We start from the raw sequence: 23704 nt of genomic DNA, 5'->3' as shown, positions 1-23704 counted from the left end.
GTATAATTGTGTCAATTAATGTTTTCCTTATTTTGGATATATTATAATACATAACATATATTTACTAAGATTTTAATATTTTTTTTCTTATAACTAAATATAGATAAAAAAATGTTATAAATCAAGAAAGATTTTCTTAGAAAAACCAATAAGAAATTGTAAAAATCTGAATATCATTTTTGGTTGCAAGCACCTGTAATGGATTGCTTGATACTTTCAGTAATAATATTAATAGGTATGTGACAATGTCCTTGTCAAGCCCTTGAAAGTCTCAAAAGGATACAAAAAGTCCAAACACAAATCATTTAGAACAACAATTCAAGTAGGAAATATACATAAGAATTAAAGCTCAATTAAGTATGAAAATATTTGTAACATGCAAGGATAACGGGTGGATCCTTGACGTAAGGAGAGAAGGACACGCGAAGGGTTAGTAGAGAAAGGCACGTAGGCTTGCGGGGTAGCAAAGAGCCTGTGGATGCGCGGGCGCCGCGAGCAGTTCGAGCCGTGAGTCACGGTGGCTGAAAATAGATCGGGAATGGGCGCCGCCTATCGGCCGGGGCGGGCGGGACTGGTGAGGCTCAGTGGCAGCCGTGACGCCGCCGCCTGTGGAGCGGCCGATCATCGCGAGCCCGAGCGCGAGGCAAGTCCTGGCGCCTGCGCAGCTCCCGGCGGTGTAGCGCGGCGCCGGCGCGGGATGCGCCGCCATGCCGGTGCGACACCGCGAACTCGGCGACGAGCTCGCACCCCCCCAGCCAAAACGCTGCAAGCACTGCGACGGTACGACAACACCAACTTGCTTCCATCATTCAATGATGACACCTGCTTGCTAATTTTTGTATGATAAGAAAAGGCGAAGTTGAACTATATCTAATTCATTGATAAGGCAATTTAGCTACTTCTAAGCTAATCAAATTAATATTATTTTTGTGAAATAATGAATTACTCCGAAAACAACATGTTCTAATCTGACTGTAAGGATTGTCGTAACCCCTTCTAAAATGCCTTCGAGCTGAGTATTAAAGATAATATTTTATTAAAAGAAAATGAAATTCCATATTGTCTGTGGTGGTAGGAAGTTCTGATGATATTTGTTTTGTTTATTGTTCCTCTGCACTTGGTAATGCAAATGTGCCACACCATTTATATTGTAGAACTAGTTATTATGTTCTACTTCCTGTAGTTACGTTTAGAGATAACTTGTAACTATGAATGAATGTTACAAAGTCACATATTTGTTAAGATTAAGTTATATCTGATAGTTTCGTATAAAAGAGGACTAAAACAAAATTATGGTTCTGACTCATTAAAAAATTAAAATATGACGATTGTTCCTGAATAAAAACAATACAAATATGACAAATTTATGTCAATTACTTGATAGTAGTAATATATTTCAAGCTAATCATATTTCTACAAATTGCTTACGGTGCTTATCGGTCGTAATTAGGACTTTATAAATCTTGAAATCATGATAAACGTGAGTTTTGTGCACAAGAATGTAACTTATTTGTGACGAACACTATAAACTAGATGGGTATGTTGTACACCTAATGGCATAAATACGGCATTCCTCTACTTTTAAATTGCTCTTACTGTACCGTAGTTGTACTTAACGGGACTGGGTGCACCTTGTGAGCATTTTACGAAATAAATATGCTAATATGATGGGCGGCGTTCAAAATCAGTTAACGACCGGTTAAGATTCAGGAAAAATATCTTTAGCTCGCCCTTAGTCATGGCACTAAGTAAATGTGTCACGGAGTCTCGGGAATGGAAAGTGCATATAAATGTGTAATATGGAAAGTGCATATAAATATAAAAGTGCATATAAGTTACCAGAATGGTCTGGAGTGGGATGCCTTATGTAACTGGCAGCTCGTAAACAAATACACTTTGGATGTCTTGCGTGCGTTACCGATGTTTCGCTGTACAGATTGTTCTGTGCATAATTTGGGCGTGTCTCACTCTTGCATTGGAATTCGTTTAAAACACGTGTCTCGTATAATGATAGCAATATTGTAGTACTCATCGTAAAATCAATGAGTCATTTACGCTTGACGATTTCGCAGCGATAATTGTGCCGATAGAGGTGTAGATATGTCGGTAATTCGGAGTAGGTAATTGTGCGTAAACTTGCGTTCTGGCTGGGTATTTTTTGTTCGGGTTTGTACCTAAATGGTGGAGTAGTGAGAGAATCTCGGGCGTGTTGTGACAGGTGACTGGTAAACCGCCGCCGAGGTGCGACGGAAGTTAATTAGTACAGGCCGTCGAGACTGTCGAGGAGACGCCGCCTGGCGAAGCAGTCATTCTCCGGTACCAGCACACTGAAGCTGATTCATCTGTTTATGCATATCAGTTGCAGTTTATTCATCCGTTTATATTACTTGTCTTTTCTCATCCACTGCCGCTAGACATCTCCTAAGTATGTTCCTTACAATCAATCCTCTTTAACCGTTCAACCATTGGAGAAATGAAGATTATTTCGCTTCGCTGTATCTCTATTTATCGGTATCTACTTCATTGTGCGAGGTTCTATCGGTTCTAATTAATAGCACGTATTTTTTCATAATGTCTTTTATTTTATAATTTACATAACTAGACCTTTATTATGAATAGAAATGTGGAAATAGTGTTTGAATGACTCAAATACCGTACAACTTCTTGGTCTGCCAAGTTGTCAGTCCTCTCGTAAAAGTATTACAGACTGTCACAATCGTCTGCCGTGTAGTGGTGCTGATACAGATCATAATTGATGATAATTATATTGAAGCCATGTGCCAATTGGTTTTAATCAGATTATTACTGTTTAATTTACTACCTAATCTCAAATTTCCTACCACGTCCATTCAAAAGTTTTATTGACGAGTACTATGTCTTTGACGTGGATTATCCTGTTTACTTGTTAATCGTGTTTATGACTTCTGAGAAGGTGGACGTTATTTTCCTTGGACCAGGGCGTGGGTGAGCGCGAAATACTATCTTTAAATGTGATTTACTTCTTTGAACTATACTTAGCCATTAACTTTTGACCATATTATCAACATCACTACATAATGTCCTGTAAAATCATTTGCACTGTGCTATAGAACAATGAATATATAGTAAAACGAAACTATACATTAAGTACATACTAACTTTGTTTTCGCGAATCGAGGGCTATATGCACGCCCACGTGCGCGCGCGCATCCGCGGTAGAGCGGTCACGAGATTGGGTCTCATAACCGTTTAATACAGAGCTGTAGAATTTTCGAAAGGCGTGTAAAACTCTCATAATTAGTCTATGCCAAGGTAATAAACTCGTAATCTGTTTAAAAAAATATTTACGTCGTGACATTTTTACAATCTGTCTAATTTACGTGGACGGCGTTTTTAACCCATATATGTATGCACTTACATAGTTTCGTGAGAACGTCACGTTGTTTTTCGCGTCGTAAATAGAACTGTGACTATGACAACATTTCCACGGGTTTGATGGCGGCCCTAAAATAAAAGTCGTGAATTTCCATGCAAGAAATGAGTCTATTTATGCACCAGGCGTCGGCGTTTCGGTTGTACTGTAGGTATAATTCTGTCCCACACATATGAAAGGAATGTTTGTTTGAAGAATCACAAACAAACTCATAATTATTCAAAGAAGTACTTGTATACAATGTGTAGTTAGCTTCGGATTATATGCAGGAAAAATGGTTACTGGGTCTTGTTTTGAAACTGGACCGTACAACGCATTTTATGACTTTATAAAATACTAACTAACTGACATGACATTTATCCAGAGAAACAATTCTGATTTATGTTTTCTGAAGACAAAAGAAACAGAATAAAAAAGTTATTTTAATGTTTTTCCGGTACGTAAGTACTTAATTAAATAAAAGACAGGAGTCAATTTCTTGTTGTTTGCTCAGCTGCAGATGTATTTAAGTATACAGTAGTTTGAAGGTGAAAAAACCGCTTTGAAAATCGTTTAATCTGTCTGTTGGTTTTTGGAATTGAAAACATCGGGATAAAACGTTTTGTTTAGTTGTGTACAGCCCGGCGCTGTCAGAGACAGTATTCGACAGTTTATGGGTGGCAGTTAAATATACCCGTCTCGGTTTGTCGTCACAAATAGAATTTTGGCACTGACTGTCTGTGGTTGTGTAATTCACTATAAACCACTTGTTGTGTTTAAACTATCTGTTCACTATAATAATACAAACTGCACCAACTCAGAGGTATTTAATAAATGTCGGCCCTTATTATTACATAAATTCCCGGCGGTGTTGGCTACCAACTACCAACTGTGATAAATATTACATGCCATTCATAATTTTCGCGTTCAAGACATAGCTATTAATATTTATGTATTTGAATTAATTATTTTAATTATGTCTACTATTAATTTCACATTACTTTTAACCCTTAGACTTATATAAACTGATATTTAAACATTTGTAGTTTTGTCATTATTCAATCTCTTTACTCCCTATATGATCCGTTTATTTTAAAAAATAATCAGTAATAAGAATGCCCCCGAGCTCCTCATGGATATGGAGGAGCACGGTGGCGCAGCGGTAAACGCGCTCGGTCCGCGATTGTTGAAGTTAAGCAACTTTCGCAAAGGCCGGTCTTAGGATGGGTGACCACAAAAAAATAATTCATCTCGAGCTCCTCCGTGCTTCGGAAGGCACGTTAAGCTGTTGGTCCCGGCTGCATTAGCAGTCGTTAATAACCACCAATCCGCACTGGGCCCGCGTGGTGGTTTAAGGCCCGATCTCCCTATCCATCCATAGGGAAGGCCCGTGCCCCAGCAGTGGGGACGTTAATGGGCTGGTGATGATGAATAAGAACGCACTGAGTTACATATAAGTGCTAACTCTACTTTTGAGTTTTCTGTCCTTTTTTTCTTCGACATAAACACAGTTTTAACATTATCGACGTTGTAATTAGCGGGTTCGTCCTCGTTCTAATTCTCTACCTTGACCTCGTTGCTTTACGGCTCACACTATCCGGCTTTGCATTTTTCTTCACAAACAATACATTGTAAAATAGAGAAAGTTCTTTTAAAAGAGCAATCGATGAAAATACTACCTAAGCAATGCACTGTAATTCTTGGTTCGGGTTTAATGGATGTGTGTTCTTGAGAGTAATCGTCATGGCATAATGTTACGTGAACGAGTCTTATGGCATAAAGGCCGCCGTGGTTTACTGCCAAATGCATTACCAATAATGACAGGAAATTATAAGCGCTAGAGTATGTTGGCTCTCGAACGTGTATTATGATTAACGTTGGGGTGTCGTCGAACGCGATTAGCGCAAGGTGCGACCACACGTACCATATTACCGTTATCTGCCGACAGCATCTTGGACCCGTGTCAACTGGACGCTGACAAACCACTTTCAATTTCTAATTACGCCCTATCGACTTCGCGTACGATCGTGTTTTGGAAAAACATTCGCTGCTCGGCTAGATAAATGGATACTCGTGTTTTCTTAACGGGTACGAACAACTTTTATACATTAGAAATAGGACGGGGTTATATTGTGTCATCCTTTACTACGTTATGTGTGGACATATCTCGGTCGCTTTCAAAACATCGTTCTGGAATAATTTGAAATTTCGACATGATACATTTTCTTGCTGACTTGTTGTTTGTGGAATCTCAATGATTTTCAGATTTATTTACTGATCTAGTCACGGCTTTATTTACTTTGATTCAGTCAATAGTATTTATATACCTATTCAAAAGTCTTTTACTTTGTCAAATTTGCTGTAACAACGGCCTCTGTGGTCCAGTGGTTAAGCGTTGGGCTCACGATCCGGAGGTCCCGGGTTCGAATCCCGGTGGGGACATATCACAAAAATCACTTTGTGATCCCTTGTTTGGTTAGAACATTACAGGCTGATCACCTGATTGTACGAAAGTAAGAAGATTTTTTGTCGAAGTTCTTCGGAAGGCACGTTAAGCCGTTGGTCCCGGTTACTACTTATTGATGTAAGTGAGTAATCGTTATATGAGCCATGTCAGACGCCTTTGGCGGCTCAATAATAACCCTGACACAAGGGTTGCTGAGTCTGGTAATCCACCTCACAACCCACACGATAAAAGAAGAAGAATTTGCTTTAACTGGAAATTATCAACGTCATTTTTATTAAAATTTAATTCGGTCATGTTGCGTTGGAATGAGGAGGCACAACTTTCATAAGAAAAGCCGTTGTAATTAATGTGGCTCGGCATCTAGCGTGAAGCATCTCCAAATATATTCCAAAATAAAGATCGCTCCATACGACACGATCACTTGTGGCTGCTTGGTTTCGTCTATCCGGTTCGTGTCTCCAATGAACAAGTTATAACTCTTGTCGTATTTATACTTTGTAGCATTTTATTATGCTGAGCTTAAAGTTTTACGGTTGCTTTTCACAGCGCTGGTATTCGGTTTAGGAATTTGGATTTCTTTTATTATTTTAATCTGGGTGGATGTGTTTTTTTCTCGTATTATCGTTACGAAAGCACATGTGAGAAGTATTTATGCAATCGATAATATCAGACTTGATATATAATCAAATGATCAGACATAGTTCAGAATGATTTATATATAAATAGTTTTGTTTTCCGCCAACAAGCGTCGTTTTGCGTCAATGTTTTTAAATGCAAGACGTGGCGCGTAATGTGTAAATGATTCACTTAGCAAGAATTCTCGCTTTAAAAACTCTAAACGAAGGTCTAAAATTTATTATTTATAGGTAAATTATTTATCGACGAGTAGACTTCTGGTTTTAGACTAGGTCCGTTACAGAAAAGTAATAAATAATAAATAGTTCGCACAATCGGCTCGTGCGCGTTTGCAGTTATGGAGCATTTATATATTGTTATGTATCCGTGCGCAGCGCGGCCCTGGACGGCGGTTAAAATAAGTTTTCCGTACAATATCTAGCTGACGTTGTTGTTGTTTACTGTACCAACTGCAAGAATCAGTTGAAGCAACCTTTAACAATTTAATAAAATAAGGTCCATCAGCGGTTCTTACGGAGTTTCCTGTATATGCAAAATTAGCATTTGATGATAGTCTAAACACGATCACATGTGTTTTTAATCAACCCATTTTCCATACGTGCTTGCATAATCTATGTTAGTTCTTAATCTATGACGGTTAGGCAGGTCGGCAATAATCCTAGTTTTGGCAAACATGTGGACTGCTCGTTACGCCGCCGTGCCCGTAACTCATGCAAAGGGATAATTTGCGTGAAAATAGTCGCCGCCAAGAACTGCCAATCCACCAGGCGACGATACAGACTTGCCGTTCGTTGACTAAACGCATCTGAATCAACCGGCACTCGTGACAAGGCAGTCATCGCCTGCGTTTACATACACAGCGTTATAAATAAATATTAAATATTTTTGCTGACATTTCGCTTGTTATCATGTCACCTACAATTAATTAACTGAATAAATTTGCAAAATGATGAGTGGCTACGATCAGCCGTCTAGTTTGTACCGGTCTCGCCCCAATACTGCGTTCGAATAACACCCGATTCCGATTATGCATTATTATACATATTGCCGCAGTTATGAAATATGGGGTGCAGCTGTGGGGGCTCCAGTGCACTCTAGACATGTTAATTCTGGTGTTGGTGACTCAGCGCGAGCGAATACCATGCCAACTTGCGTAACATTACGCCCATTCATGGCATGTTGACGCCAAAAAGAAACTTGGAGCTCCGTCGAGCGCGAATCCTCGTCGATTGCGGTTTATTTGGGGAGTTAATTGTCATGAGGCACGTGGCGGCGGAAATGCCTGGTTTGTTTAGCCTGCAGATTTATTTCTGTCTGCAATGAGGTGTCATCTGGGGGCGTCATCTTCGGCAGGGACTGCACGCGGTGCACGCGCGGCATAGCGGCCGGTTAATGCGCTTGGCGCTTGTTGTCGCGAATTTCGTAACATCTCGGATGCGCGCCCGCCGATGGAAATACGGGCCATAAGCGTTTGCGAAACAGATAATTATTTCATTCGCTGCAATCGGTACATACAATTGAATTGATTTTGCCGCTTGGAGTATTTCGTTTTCGTAGTAAATGCTACGGTTATTAATATAACAGTACCTAGTACACTTTTTGCACTGCAGTGTGGGTCAGGTTTTTATATGATTTATTTAGACACTGAACACGACACGTGTATTTATTTGCAACTATGTTAAACATATTACTCGTTGAAAATAACGGCACGTCGCACCTGCCACTTTTGCGCGTCCAAGATCAACAAGGTATTACGAGTCGTACAATGTTGGCGCAACATAAAACTGATGAATATGTCCCTGTTACACATATTATATCATACGAAAGATCGCGAATAATTGGCTTTCACTATTTAACGTGTTATTAGGTATGGTAAAGAAAAATTAACTCCTTGTTGACATAATAAGCCCGGTGTGTGGAATTATAGATGATATCATAGATGTAGGTAAAAATAAAGTTGTACAATATGTGTACAACTTCCGTGACAGCCTCTGTGGTCTAGTGGTTAGAGCGTTAGGCTCACGATCTGGAGGTCCGGGTTCGATTCCCGATGGGGACATTGTCGAAATCACTTTGTGAGACTGTCCTTTGTTTGGTAAGGACTTTTCAGGCTTGAATCACCTGATTGTCCGAAAAATTAAGATGATTCCGTGCTTCGGAGGGCACGTTAAGCCGTTGGTCCCGGCTATTAGCCGTAAAAACACCTCCACCAACCCGCAGTGGAGCAGCGTGGTGGAGTATGCTCCATACCCCCTCCGGTTGATTGAGGGGAGGCCTGTGCCCAGCAGTGGGACGTATATAGGCAGTTTATGTTTATGTTACAATATGTGTAAGTTGGAGTAAAGTTTATGTTGTGTAGCGGGAACACGCGTCGGACATGTCGGACGATCGTAGCCTAACAAAATGCCAAGTTGGGTCGCGAAGTGCACATTTGTTAGGCCGACGATCGCGTTCCTTGGTACGTGGCCAGAACGACCGATCCTTTTGGCTTGTCGATACGCTAGTCGTAACGCTCCGTCGGCGAAAATAATGTCAGTTCAGAGATTAACGAACTTCAGCCGCCTGACCTATTAAACAGGTGCAGGTAAACCCCGAATTAGAAGCATTCTCTATCATAATTCATTCAGATATAGAATGTTTTGATTTTATGCCCATCTTGACCCAACTGATAGAATTCTTCAATTGGTCATGCTATTTTTTGTGGATGGTATGTATAGAAAAATAAACCATTTGAAGATAATTTGATTTACTATATTTTCGACTCACAAAGTTAACGATTACGTAAAAAAATCCAAAAAACAATGACCTTCATTCGCCTCTTATGACGTCATTGTTTCAAAGTGTATTTTGGCGTGAACCGTGCGTGGCGTGGTATCTCCGAAATTGGGACAAAAACCTCCTAAACATAAGAAAAAAAAATCGTAATATCAATAAATGACATATTTATTATACAGGGTGTTAGTGACATCGTAACGAATACTCAGGGGGATGATTCAGGCCATGATTCTGAGTTAATATCAAGTGGAATTTTTCGTCGAGCCATTAATAGCCATTGCTATTAATAGCCATTGCTATTAATGGCTCTAAACTGCCGAATTTTATTGTGAAAGTTTGAATTTATTTTTGGCATTGATAATTGATATCACATGGATTCCAGGTTTTGGCTCGCCCCCTATTACATAGGCCTTAAACATAACTGGCGAGGAGTAGAATATGCTAATACACCTCTGCCTGCCCTACTGGTAGGCAACCACTGATCTAGATACTTCATTTGATTTCACATTTGAACCTAGCCGACTATACTATTCCCAATTTTCTTTAAATTAAATATAAAATACCTTTTAAATCACCTGTTTATTTATGAGTACCTAATGCACTAAACGTCGGGAATAATTCCCCCTGTATGCGGCAACAATGCGCGTGGGCAGGTCACATCGTACCGTCAAGCTTGTTTACTGCGATTTGTCTATTTGTGTGCCCAATTACTGGTTTTTGACAACCATTCTCTGGCGCCAACCACTTTAAACCTTTGGCCAGCGCAATCGTTCGTGATTAATTATCTAATTCTATTTCGATACTAATTAGCAGTTAATTTCTAGTAGCGAGCCATACATTTTATTCAAATTGTTGGCTTAAACCGCAGTTATTGCCAAATCCGTATTTTTCAGCCTAGCTTGTGCCGCACGATTGTTTACATTATCGTAAACATGTTTCCTTGCGGTTTCGGTCGTGTTTTAGCAATGTTTCCCGCGACCGCCGGCACCAGTACTAATTGTTTATTTTATATTTTCAGGTAATTAACCTTCACGTTCCTCCATTCTGAACGACTAATGCTTGGCAAATCCACAATATTTCGGTGAGTCCGGGGACAAACATCTAATAATTAGTCGCGCACAACAAACTACCAACTGCGTAATGTTACGTCTTTATGCAACCTCAAGGTTTGTACTCGTACTGTATCCAAGTTTGATGAAAACTTATCTATGTTTACATAGCAAAGTCTTACAAAATTCTCGGTTGAATATGGCTAGCAAGCTGTCGATGCAACAATTTATTCTAACTAATTTACGCGTATAATCAAAGCTCTGCTTTATATCTTAGACTCGTCGGCCGAGTGCATCACAGGAAGTTGAAAGTGTGATGCGATACAAATTCTAAGATCAAGAAAAACAGCTGTTATTTCTTTTATCGCGGAGCAAATTACACATGTAATTCGGTTGAAAATGTGGAGCGTTTAGCTTTATTTATCTGGTCGCTAAGCGCATGCGCACCCACGTTTGCACTGCCGGGTAAAACATGCGCTACTTTCAAATTAACTGCTTGTGATTTTAGATCTATATCTTTCCATTTGCAAAGGCCAAGAATTTGATGATGTGAGTTAGGTATCTGAAATCCGCGCTTGTGTGTGGAGGATTTTGTGTTAAATCTTAATTAGAGATAGCGGGACGAGCACTAGCTGTAACGGTGCCGAGGCTGTTACTCGGCACAAGTGACTCGCTGATGCACTCCGCTTTACGCAGGCATGAAATATGATTTCAAAAATTTACATCTAAAATTAGTGAATATAGCAATCAGGCGATGATTTTCCTAATCGTAATATGTAACTTAAATACCTCTTATAATTATTAGTGTGCGTTATTTCTTATTTGTTAATCAGTTTCCATGTTACCTATTAACCTATCGACACGTGATAAACCGCTGTCCATCTCTATCCAACTCAAACGTGACCACTTACGTCGGAATTCGACAGCACCAATGACGTTGGAAACGGCATTCGCGCTTATTACTGATAAATGTGAATTTTTCGCCAATTTTCTGGCAAAGAATCTGCATTAAAAAAACTTGTGTCTCACTAAGTTTTATTTCCGCACATGATTATGTGTTCTAAAATACTCCGACGCCTGTATAGATTTTGCTAATAAAATGTAATACCGGTGTTAAAAATCGTATGATTCGATTTTTTGTGAGCGGACGGCATATTTTGTGGCGGCTTGTTTTTCGCGTCACAGAAATAGACTCGTCCACTACTTTGCTAAATAATAAGAAAAAGCTCGGGATTGGCCGTGTACGAAATGACCATCCTCATCAATCAGCTGCTTGGAGCTAGTCCAAGATTTTTTCCACGTTTAGGTTTCGTAGTTTAGTTCAATATTTCAACTAGTTCTTGTCGCCCTCCCTCTACCTCTTGTTTTATTTTCTTCACACATATTTTAGGATATTTTTATATGTAGCTAAAGAAGCATTTTGTTCCAGTGTCTCCAAAACTGCTGGCTACGTGCAGCTATTTTGTAAATCATAGTACTATTTATTTAATCGTTGAGAGCATCTGAGAAAAAGTAGCAGTTACATTAATTTCTGTAAATTGCATTTGCACAATGGGAAGAGCATTATCGTTTGATTTTAAATTGAAATTAATGTGCTATTTTGAAAAAATAATAGTATTATTTGAATGAATAATAAGATTAAAACGATAACAAACATACATTCCGTGCCATTTTATCAAATGCGCCGTGATTTTGAAATTGTGTTGGGACTTGGAACTGTGACACAGACCTCTCAATTCTGCACCGAGATAAACAATTGGCTGGGTGACTATTATTTTGAACGTGTGGCTATTTCGGACATTGTTGACAGACGATAATGGTATTTCTGTACTTTCGTGTTGTCGTGAAAAGTTCCCAGAGACAGTTCAAATGAAGTGTTCACGACACCTTTACGCAATTTCTGTCTCACGCCTTGAAGCTTGCCAAGGGGCGACGTCACACACATCGCCATCATAACTGCCAGGGGAAAGTGTTCCTCCAGACATATGTGTTTAGACCTACATTCACACGCGAGCTTCACACTTACGATTGGCAAAAATGAGTCGAGCGGATGACGGCAGGTATAATGACCTAGTTAATTACTAGGTAATCACGATGTGCTGCTGTTAGTGCTCAATTTATTACATTGAATGTACAGAAACACCGTGAATGACATATTTGTCTAAGTTCTGATGTTTTATAGTTCCATCTAATCAGAAAATTATTCATACATAATTCATAAATGAAAATACTATCTAGATTTCCAAGCGAATGTTTGGGAATGTAAATTTCAATCCCTACCACGGTTTTCCGAAGCGCCCTATAAGTATGTCGGTCGTGTTTCTTAAAGTGACTTGTCCAAACATTGGCACATACAAAAAGTGGACAGTTTCGTGATATGGAACAACATGTGTCTCATTTTCTGGACGGTTTCTTCCTAGTCATTCGGCCGTTGAACTTTTGCTCCTTATTTAGATATAGGAGTGGAGACGACCGACGCATTCGGGCCGGCCCGCTCTGCGAAATACGAATGATAGCTTCCGCAATCTGCTCCGAATCCATCCTTCATCTCCGCCCGAATCAGATGTGGCCACGTCGTCGACTACACTTTAATTACCCATTTCTTAGTATATTTCGCCATGGGTAATTTATACATTGATTAGTTACGAATTGGTCTTACAATGAATTGAAGGCTTGTGTAACTGTAATGAAAAAGACAAAGCGATAATATCGTCCTTGTGTAGTGAGTGGTAAACGTAAGATTCACTAGTAGTACGAGTAGCAAGCTCGGCAGTGTACAGTCGCACGACGTCGCAAAAGTCGCGACAGCAGTCCTCGGCTTAGGTGCAGTTCAGAAATAAACCACGGAAGCGCCCGACCGACCCGTTTGGTATTTGTTCAACGTTGACCTAAAACAGAGCTTGCTTTGCTCGTTTGTTATTCGCGTGGCCGACTAGCTGGCCATCATACTTAGATATATTGGCCGAACGGTATTAGCCTCTGCTTATGCCCTCACGATTTATGGATGGCCACTGATTTATCAACATGTCGTTTTACGGTACCGTATTGTAAGTGCATTTCAGTTGTTTGCAGATTGTTATTACTGTAAATGTACCGTTAGCTGTAAGTCTGCGGCTGAGACGGGATTTGCTAGTCCAGTCCAGTCGTAGTGATAGTGAAGTAATAAGTAAACAATAACTTTTTGCAAGCGAGTGATGTTCTCCATCAAGTGCGGCGTGGTCTCGTCACGGGGCACGGTGCCAGCGCAGCCGCACGTGGTACGTGACGGATGAATGGGAGGCAGCACGTGCGCCACCTCTCGCGCAGCTCGAAACAACCACCGCGCACCGGGCACCGGTCACCACCGCACGCGCCACTACATTACCCTCTGAATTCTCCTGTCACTCATAGAGACGGACCACACATAAATTGTAAAGAGTTACTAGACTACTACGTCTTGCTAGAATACTGAACGGCGTGGGTGAGCTATTGTTTATGGACAAAACAGCATTGTATTTTCTTAGTTCCCGACAGGTAAACGAAACTATTTTGTGATCTCGACAACACAACCCTATAACAAATTCTTTCGAGGTTCATTGCTCGATGATATTCATAAATATGAACCAGAATTTCGTTAGCTGTTTGACCTTAATATTACCAATTAATGTGTGACTTTTTATTAATTTGAAATTAGAATTCTGTTTTTGATTAACGGTTGTTGGCTCTTTCTTGCGGCGTACCTGCGGTGCTGATATTGAGCGAATCCTAACATGTTGCCAAGGAATGAGTGGCCGGACGAGAGAGTGGAAAGTTATTTCGTTCTCAAGACAATCTACAAGTGTTTCACCTAATTGTCCACTGGGTTCCGCCTGGCTGCCAATGTCTATAAATTCAGATTAATCAGCGGTCGTGATTGTCTCGGCTATTACCGCCGCCAGCCAAGGTTGCGGCGCAGGCTCACAGCTTCGACATTATCTTTTATACTGTAAACAGCTGTTCTACTTCATTTACCAATAAATTGTTGTAGTCCGATTTACGTCATCTCTATTTAAGTTCATTTACATTGCTTTCTATAAAACTTTCAGGAAATGGAACTCTATTTTTCTATTTTTGCAGCATTTCTTTACACATAAAATATATATTTTTACTTACCTACGCGTCTTGAAAGACACACATGTACTATGCATTTTTACCTACGCGTTATTATGATTTACGTTTAGAGATTTGCGTCATAGTTTAGAAATGTCTATTTGGGTTTATTTCGAGTTGAATGAAATATTAGCGCTAAAACGAGTGTAAGTGAAAGAACTCCGGCGGTGCTCGGTGTGCGGAAAGAAATTAATTCGCGGCGAGACCGACGACCGATTGAAATGCCTCTGCCGCGCAGCCACTGTGGCGGCAATTCTTGCTCACGTTCATACGAGCACATTCGTGACAGAGACTTTTACACCTAATAATAAAATAATATATTTCCATTATATTGGATTACGTATACAGACGTAGATACAGAATATGAAGTTATCTGTCTCGGTCTCAAAATCGTGCGCAAATCTTTAATGTTTGACGTATATTCCAGCTAGACTACGATCTATGTGATTGGTAGCCATAGTAAAATTGAAAAACCGCGGGGGCGCGCCTTGCGATGGTAATAATTTAGTGAACATTTTAAACTGTGGAAATGTTTATCTTCATACCTACACTTTTCCTACTGAACGACAAAAATGTCCCAGAATATTACGCAACTAGTTTTCAAGGTTACCACGCCTTTCTTCACTAAAACGATTATAAATTTAATTTAAGAAATGTTTGATTTTTATTTGGGTTTCGACAAGATTAATTTTCCACCCGTTATATTGAGGGAACATATTTTGCCATCGTCAAGGAATAATGTTGTTAGCTTTTAGGTCTTTGGTTATGTAATGTGACTTTTATTTAGATTGATTGTGTATAGGAATTAGCATTGTTGGCATTTATTTCATTCAAGTTTGCGAAGAGTTATACATCTGTCGACAGGCAGGTGCAATTACAATATGTCCGATTATTTTTGGATTTCTGGCAACATTTCTAAGCACCAGAGGTATGACAATCGTTCTCACATTAATTTTAAAAAAATGCTGATATTTAAAGGAGAAATAGGTATTAGACTAATCTCAATGGCATGTTGTTACTGTCAATATTATTGATGACGTTAAAGGCTATGCAATTTACCTTTCAGAATAGTCATAAATACATGTTCTAGATATGGTAACAGGAAACTTGTTTTACGGTCTTAAGGTTGAAAATCCTTTTAATATCCAAACCCCATTGTTTAACTATTGTTTGAAAATCTGGACCACAGGATTTTTTTTTAAATGGTCTTTTGCCACAATTTCCGTAACGCGCAGCCGCCGCCGCCGATGAGCGAGTTGTTGCGTGCATATCGTAATAAGCTTAGCATTCCCTGCTCAAAGCTACTGAATACGCCATCTAGAAAACTAATTGAGTGTGGTATATTTTACTGTTACTGATACCAGAAATCTGCTGAAATGTAGTGATAAATTGAATTCGTCTGTGAAATTTGGGAGTATGCGATCATTTAAATACGCGGGTGCGCTTACGCGACGGGCAATTAAAATGTACGCGTGCACATTTATTGCAGTGAAATGGAATGGCGGTATAAGTGAGCAATTCCGTGTGTTTTTACAGCTGCATTCAGCTTAGGCCAGCCTAGCCGTAGCTCTAACTGTGGTCCGACGATAAACAGACGGCCGCTGTTGCCGCCCCGCTGAAAACATCCTTTTACGTCATCGGCCCGCTATGGCCGGTGCCGAGCTCCCGTTGTTATTTTCGTGGCCTGAAATACTCTAATAAGGCATTCTTTATTACCAATACATTTCAATACCCAATGGTATTTCGCAAAATGCTAACACGTTCCTGTGAAACTACAGTTGACAACAAAGTTGTTTTACGACCGTCATCTGTTCTTCGCCGTTGTTAATAAACCTATTTAATAGAATAATATAACGTAGCTTTTATCCTGGCATGTAATTGAAATATGAAGCGTGGCCTGGACGTGCCGGTTGTCGTTATCTCCGGGCAGCTCGCAAAGGAAACTGCGCTAGTCGTTTGGCGATTCATTCATCGGCTTACGAAAGTCAATTGAGTTAGATCCGAATTTAGCCTAGTGTGGTAAGCCAAATACGCGTTGTGCAAGCTCTGGTTGGAGCATGGCATCTATGGCGATACGTATCCATTTGCCTAATTTCACTGTTTGTATCATTTCGCTTATATAAAGAGCGTAAGCCTCGCGAGCTTTTAGGTTTTTATGGTTCCGTACTTACCTACTGTATGCCTTTTCGGAGGTATGTGACCTAACCTATATTGGGCTCGTTTTCCCTTCGCGGATCGGAAGGTCAGACAGACAGGTAAGCGGACCCTGTGAAAAACGGGATAATGCTAGGATGATGACTTACCTACTGTAAAGGGACCCTAATACTAAGCCTACGCTGTGTGTCTGTCGGTCAATCTGTCAATTTTAAAAGGCTGTAGGCCGGATTATTGTTTTTACAGATTATGGTTATTATGGTGGATTTGCCAAAAAATAATAATAAAAAGTAATAAACCATCTTTTATATTCTCTTATTATTTTGTTAAATTTTGACTAAAGGGGAAAGGGTCAAGAAATTATTTGAAACGATCTTTGTTAGATTTAATATATTTTATGTTAAATCTTCAAAGTTTTCTGTCATTATTTACACACATAACGTAAGATAACGCCTATTCCCACTGGGAATGCTGTATGAGCCTTTATTCATGTGTGTCCATTAAAGTCAATTGCAGTGTCTTAATAATTATAACGACATTTCGAGCTGCGTTTTTTACCCTATCCGTTGAGTTCAACTTTTCTACGCTAGTACGGCACCCTCTTGGTGCGCAACTCCAATTCACACTTAACCGAAACTACTTTTGTAACCGCGAATACGATTTAGTGTGAACAATATTGTAATTTATTAATATGATTTCAAAAATATGTTTTTTCGGTTGGATTACATTGAAGTAGATATTAATATTTTATATTTAGTATGGTCGGGTTGTATTCAACATTCCGTTGCGGTCGGCGGTCGCCGCACATTGGGTCGAAAGTGCTATTGCAGGGACTTACGATTCAACTTTCGATTATCACATATTTGATTATGCCAATAGATAGAGCTAATCAAACACAATAAATGTTATGTTAGGTCATTTTTTCCTAAACTTTATACTTTGGTCAGAAAAAAACATTTTCTGTTTTTTTTGTATGAAACGTATCAAAGACAGTTAAATTTCTGCCAAGTCCATACCGATCCAGCTGCGAGACCTTATTTTCTGTAATCTTTGTCTAGTTGACTACTCAAATGCAAAATCAGCATCTGCCTAAAGTTGCAATTCTTTGAAAGAAATGGGTCAGAAAAGGACAAAAAATTCAACATTTCAAAATTCAGTTTTATGTTTTATTAATTTATTATAAGCTTAGTTCTATGTTAAATACTATACAGAAATACATTACAACACAAGTGACAAAGTTAAAATGAACAAAAAATTATTTTGAAGGTACCTACCCAGAACATATAATTAATGAATAACCTTTACTTATGGTTTTTCGTTATAAAATTTCTCAAAATTAATTAACCTCTATATATCACTATTGCTCGCCATAAATTGTGACAATACATTCTTACAACTCTTATTAATTGGTTACCTACATAAGTTTTAACAAGATAATAATATAATCTTAAGAGATAAACAAAAATATACTAAGTACTTAACTTGTAAAAGACAAAAGATATTAAATACAAAAAAGTTAGCCATTATTTTAAAATGCTATTCACTTCACTATCACTAGAACTATCTTCTAAGTTACTTATGTCTATAAATTCTATATCAGATTCAAGCGGATAATGCAGCAAAAGCTCTCTGGCTTCGGAAGAAAGAATCATTCCCTTTTGCTTTGTCATTCGACGTCTAAGACTCGTTATCACTGGATCAGAAGACAATAGAAGATTATGCAAAATGTCTTCATTTGTCGCTGTCCTACTCTCTTCTTCTCTTCTATCGTGTGGATTGTGAGGTGAATTAACCCCATCAACCCTGGTGTCAGGGTTGCTGTCCTACTTATTTTTCTGAAAAGGTTCTCTCTGTATTTCCGGAAGTCTTTGTTACGAGCTTCTGCTGCTTCTTCAGATAGTTTTCCTATGGGCATAGCACCAAAATGTTTAATTATATCTGCTCCATGGATCAATAACTCGATGGCATGTAATACCATGGATAAAATTCCACCAGTGTTTTTACAGTACTGAGAAAATTTTGGATTTTATCCATTTTTGGTGCTATGCCCATAGGAAAACTATCTGAAGAAGCAGCAGAAGCTCGTAACAAAGACTTCCGGAAATACAGAGAAAACCATTCCAGAAAAATAAGTAGGACAGCGACAAATGAAGACATTTTGCATAATCTTCTATTGTCTTCTGATCCAGTGATAACGAGTCTTAGACGTCGAATGACAAAGCAAAAGGGAATGATTCTTTCTTCCGAAGCCAGAGAGCTTTTGCTGCATTATCCGCTTGAATCTGATATAGAATTTATAGACATAAGTAACTTAGAAGATAGTTCTAGTGATAGTGAAGTGAATAGCATTTTAAAATAATGGCTAACTTTTTTGTATTTAATATCTTTTGTCTCTTACAAGTTAAGTACTTAGTATATTTTTGTTTATCTCTTAAGATTATATTATTATCTTGTTAAAACTTATGTAGGTAACCAATTAATAAGAGTTGTAAGAATGTATTGTCACAATTTATGGCGAGCAATAGTGATATATAGAGGTTAATTAATTTTGAGAAATTTTATAACGAAAAACCATAAGTAAAGGTTATTCATTAATTATATATGTTCTGGGTAGGTACCTTCAAAATAATTTTTTGTTCATTTTAACTTTGTCACTTGTGTTGTAATGTATTTCTATATAGTATTTAACATAGAACTAAGCTTATAATAAATTAATAAAACATAAAACTGAATTTTGAAATGTTGAGTTTTTTGTCCTTTTCTGACCCATTTCTTTCAAAGAATTGCAACTTTAGGTAGATGCTGATTTTGCATTTGAGTAGTCAACTAGACAAAGATTTCAGAAAATAAGGTCTCGCAGCTGGATCGGTATGGACTTGGCAGAAATTTAACTGTCTTTGATACGTTTCATACAAAAAAAACAGAAAATGTTTTTTTCTGACCAAAGTATAAAGTTTAGGAAAAAATGACCTAACATAACATTTATTGTGTTTGATTAGCTCTATCTATTGGCATAATCAAATATGTGATAATCGAAAGTTGAATCGTAAGTCCCTGCAATAGCACTTTCGACCCAATGTGCGCCGACGCGTCTAATAATTTGCACGCGTCTGCCTGCTCTGGTGACATCTCGGCGAACTTCATGATGCATGAAATAATATTTAGATGCTCTGCTAAAGGTTTAGATTCCAATTTTATGTGTTCTTTAAACTACTTAGGTGTTATTCCTACTCAATAGCTACTGCGGTCTAAAGTGTAAAGGGAGTAACCGCGGTCTACTGTCAGCTAGCTAGTGGTGCTAATTCCTGCAGACGCCATCTAATTTTATTTTAAGTTATACCTGTCATTTTCTTATCCGTTGAAAAAGAAAGGAACGGGTAATCGACAGGCATAAAATTTATGGAATACACGTCAATTTTAAGCAGAAATTTAAAACAACCGTCTAAAACAACCGGCCAATAACCCGACAGAATTAAGTAGACAGCACGTGAAACGGATTGCATACCAGCGAGATGCCTATTTTATTCGCACGGGTTATTCATTCATTTTAAAATTAACTTGTTAACAATCATCCGTCCCTTTCCATTTCGGCGGACAAGATAATGACGGGTATAACTTAAAATAAAATTAGAAGGTGTCTGCAGGAATCGGGGCCAGTATTTCGATTAAATAAAAACCGATAGCTACATAGTGGTATACGCGCGTCCTGCATACATGTACATACATAAACAGCCTACACACGTCCCACTGCTGGGCACAGGCCTCCCCTCAATCAACCGGAGGGGGTATGGAACATACTCTACCACGCTGCTCTACTGCGGGTTGGTGGAGGTGTTGTTGCAGCTAATAGCCGGGACCAACGGCAACGGTTTAACGTGCTCTCCAAAGCCCGGAATCATCTTACTTTTTCAGACAGTCAGGTGATTCAAGCCTGCAAAGTCCTTGCCAAACAAAAGACAGTCTCACAAAGTGATTTCGACAATGTCCCCATCGGGAATCGACGGACTTCCAGATCGTGATCCTAACTACTAGACCACGGAGGTTGTCTTGCATCATCGTAAGGAAATTGGTACCAATCCGAAAGAGTCCGTATAACTAAATTCGTTTTCAGATTTATCCGTGCGTCATGTATTTGATATCACATGCATAACGAAATTTTGACATTAGCTAACTCCATTATCAAATTCAAATTCAAAAATATATTTATTCGTTAGGTAACACAGTTACACTTCGAATTGTATTTTGTTATATAACGAACGTCTCATCGCCTAAAACTACTGCAGCTTCTCACAACCTGTATAGCCGGGAAAAGAAGCTGCAAGGAAAACATCGGAACAGGGCCCTAGACGTTCTTTAAAAAAAACTATAAAATATTGTTATACAATTTAGTAATTTGACTGCCTAATATCAGTTCCCAGACAGTTAATTCTATCCCACTACTAACCTTATAATAACCTTTTTTACAAAGTTTCTGTTTAAAAGTAAATTCTGAATGTCAATGGGAGTCTTATTGTAAAAACGTATACATTTAACGTACACATCCTTTTTCTATTAACGAGGGATCGCTAGCAAGTACCCAGTTTATTGACGTGTAACCGCGCGCGCAGTGGTGAAGTCAAGTCAGATACCTAAAAATGTTATAACATTCAGCATTGATGCAATATCGCGGTTTAAGATAAACAGTGTGTGATGTTGATTTTTGCTGAAATGTGCGTCTAATCCATCCAAACAATGACTCACGCTGAGTGGAAGATTTATCCTCTTTCCGAAATGGAATAGCCTTGTTCCCATGCAGTATTTTCCATGTTTAAAGTACATAGAAACATTTGCAATATATTCGTTCGTACGTCAGAACCAGTAGAGACTAGGGACGTTGAACTTTATGAGATTCAATAGCCTTTATATGGGATAAAAAGGTTTACTTCAATGGTATGTGGTTAGGCAGTTAGCCAGAGGGATCTGTCAGTGTGTATTGGGGAGACGATCAGAGGGTCCAGGTGACAGGTGTGGCGGAATGCTCGTGTCTAGCAGAACGAGGTCAGCCACTCAGCACGCCACTCCGTCGCCGCCGGCGCACCGGGATTCGTTCCACAAATCATATTTAGCTTTGTACTACGGGAATTGCGACTATTCTGTTTGTCTTGGAATAGACTAGACGCCTTAATGAAAGCGGCACTTGATACTCAAAACAACTGGACACGACCTACATATTTTTAAACAGAACCATTTAAATTATTTTGTATGATTTTCATAGCAGAAAATGTGTGTTCAATGTTTGTTTTTCATTCAAATTCAAAAATATCTTTATTCAGTAGGTAACACAGTTACACTTTGAATCGTCAATTTTTACATAACGAACGTCTCATCCGCCTAAAACTACTGCATTAAATCCGAGACTGGCTAGTTAACACAGACGATGCTGTATTGTGATCAACTTTTATTTGTATTGGTTGTTTATGATTCGTCCCTTGTAATTACTAATCGATAGCGTCATCGTGGAGATTGTCAATAGTCCTGCGTGTGGGCGGAGCAGGTGCTGCGCCCACGCTCGTAGTGCCGTGTGCACGCGTGACGTCACCGCAGCAGCCTCCTGACGCGGACCTTCGCTGACCTGCTGCCATTCACAAACCTCCATGCGGCATACAGTTCCTTCTCATCGACCATACATATGCGTGTGGTGTCTATAGCGCTATGTTAGGATGATGTCATCAGATTTAAATTTATGTATATACGTCCATTCATCAAATCGAAGTCAAATGGAAAAGGTTTATGTTTTGGTATGCTGTACACAATCTTTAATCACAGTACACATGTGGTCGGTGTAGACTCCCGCGCCGCGTCTGCTTCACGTTGACATCTTGATTGATGTGTTACGCGCATGCGACCACCTCGCCGCTTTTATATTTTGTCGTATTTTTCTGACGTGCCTATACATGCGCTACTCGTTTGAAATTGTAAAGCCTTGACCTACTTAATGAACAATAGTTTACGAGCCCTATGACTCGCGAGTCAAAACAGAAAATTATCAAGTTGACCCCAGTGTCTACCGGCTATTAATAATAATATAATGTGTTTATTTTAAACAGTGGATAATCTTCTAGAAACAAGGTGACTCCATCCATTGACCGATTGACTAAGTAACCGACTGGCTCCGTGTGATGCCAAAGCTATGATACAAGGTGCGTGGGCGGCGACGACACGAAACAAATCAGTACTGATGACTACCAACCTGACAGACAAACAACCAGAGGAAGCATAAGAGGCATATTATGCGACATGCGCACTCCAAACAAGCAACGACTTTCTTACGTTCGCTGCGTGATCACAGGGCAAGGTCAAAGCCGATGCAGAAATATTCCCTCTTGGCAAATTCAGCCAGAATAATGAGTAAAATTACATTAGTCAGGTTGTCTATAAATACACTTTGTTAATCACCAGCTTTGTCTGTGTCTCTAATAATAAAGAAAATGATTGCATATTTAGTGGGCTGCGTCTTGGTTGTCTTAAATCCTAATAGCCCGTCCCATTCTTGACTGTCTGTCGAAGTAAAGATCCGTCACTGATATACTAAATCCGTGTTATCTGATTTACTTATAGCTTGTTACTAATTACTGCTATAGCGGTGGTAACCCAGTTTAGAATAGAATGAGCTGTGTGAATTGTCTTATTTTCTGAACATACCTCCTACCTATCTCACCTACGCATGTAGTATACGTATAATATCAATGTATAAATAATATCGCGTTGTAGAGGTATGTTGCGTAGGTTAGTGATTTATGAGGATGAAAGTCGACAAACATGATATTTATAGCATTTGGGAAGCTCACTGCCATGTAGTATTTTTATGACGAATATAAGCATGTTTTTAAAATACTTCCGTTGCATATTCTGACCTAAGTTAGCAGTAGCGTTATGATCTACATCTGCCATCATAATTCGCAGCTAACTTTGCAATGAGTCAGCCACGCACGTGCGTCAGTTTGTTTACAAATTGTGTTCTGTAATAACTACGTAAAGATGCGTAACAGACGTTCAACTTAGAGCTTGTGTAATATTAAGTACCTACTCGCTCAAGGTAACTCTCGAAAGGTCTAGTATCAGATT

The 23704-nt window shown here is 39.1% G+C and overlaps 1 protein-coding gene and 1 long non-coding RNA gene across 3 annotated transcripts in view; both read left to right on the top strand.

Moving 5' to 3' along the window:
* LOC126372293 (myocardin-related transcription factor A) overlaps positions 1-23704 on the top strand; it is a 37972-nt gene that overhangs the window by 1641 nt on the left and 12627 nt on the right. The window contains exon 1 of one of the 2 annotated variants that reach the window (XM_050017976.1): positions 607-780. The exons of the other annotated variant lie outside the window; for it this stretch is intronic. Within the exon in view, the coding sequence (XP_049873933.1) occupies positions 708-780 (73 nt within the window). The 5' untranslated portion in view covers positions 607-707. Of the gene's footprint in view, positions 1-606; positions 781-23704 lie in introns of those variants that run through there. 2 annotated transcript variants of the gene reach the window in all.
* LOC126372328 (uncharacterized) lies at positions 822-12364 on the top strand. The gene is made up of 3 exons (XR_007567147.1): positions 822-2990; positions 10288-10350; positions 11748-12364. It is a non-coding gene; the product is annotated as an uncharacterized LOC126372328 (long non-coding RNA).

The sequence above is a fragment of the Pectinophora gossypiella genome, chromosome 14 (assembly GCF_024362695.1).
Source record: "Pectinophora gossypiella chromosome 14, ilPecGoss1.1, whole genome shotgun sequence".
Lineage (NCBI taxonomy): Eukaryota > Metazoa > Arthropoda > Insecta > Lepidoptera > Gelechiidae > Pectinophora > Pectinophora gossypiella.
Note: the sequence above shows the minus strand (reverse complement) of the source record. Positions and strands in the feature narration are given on the sequence as shown.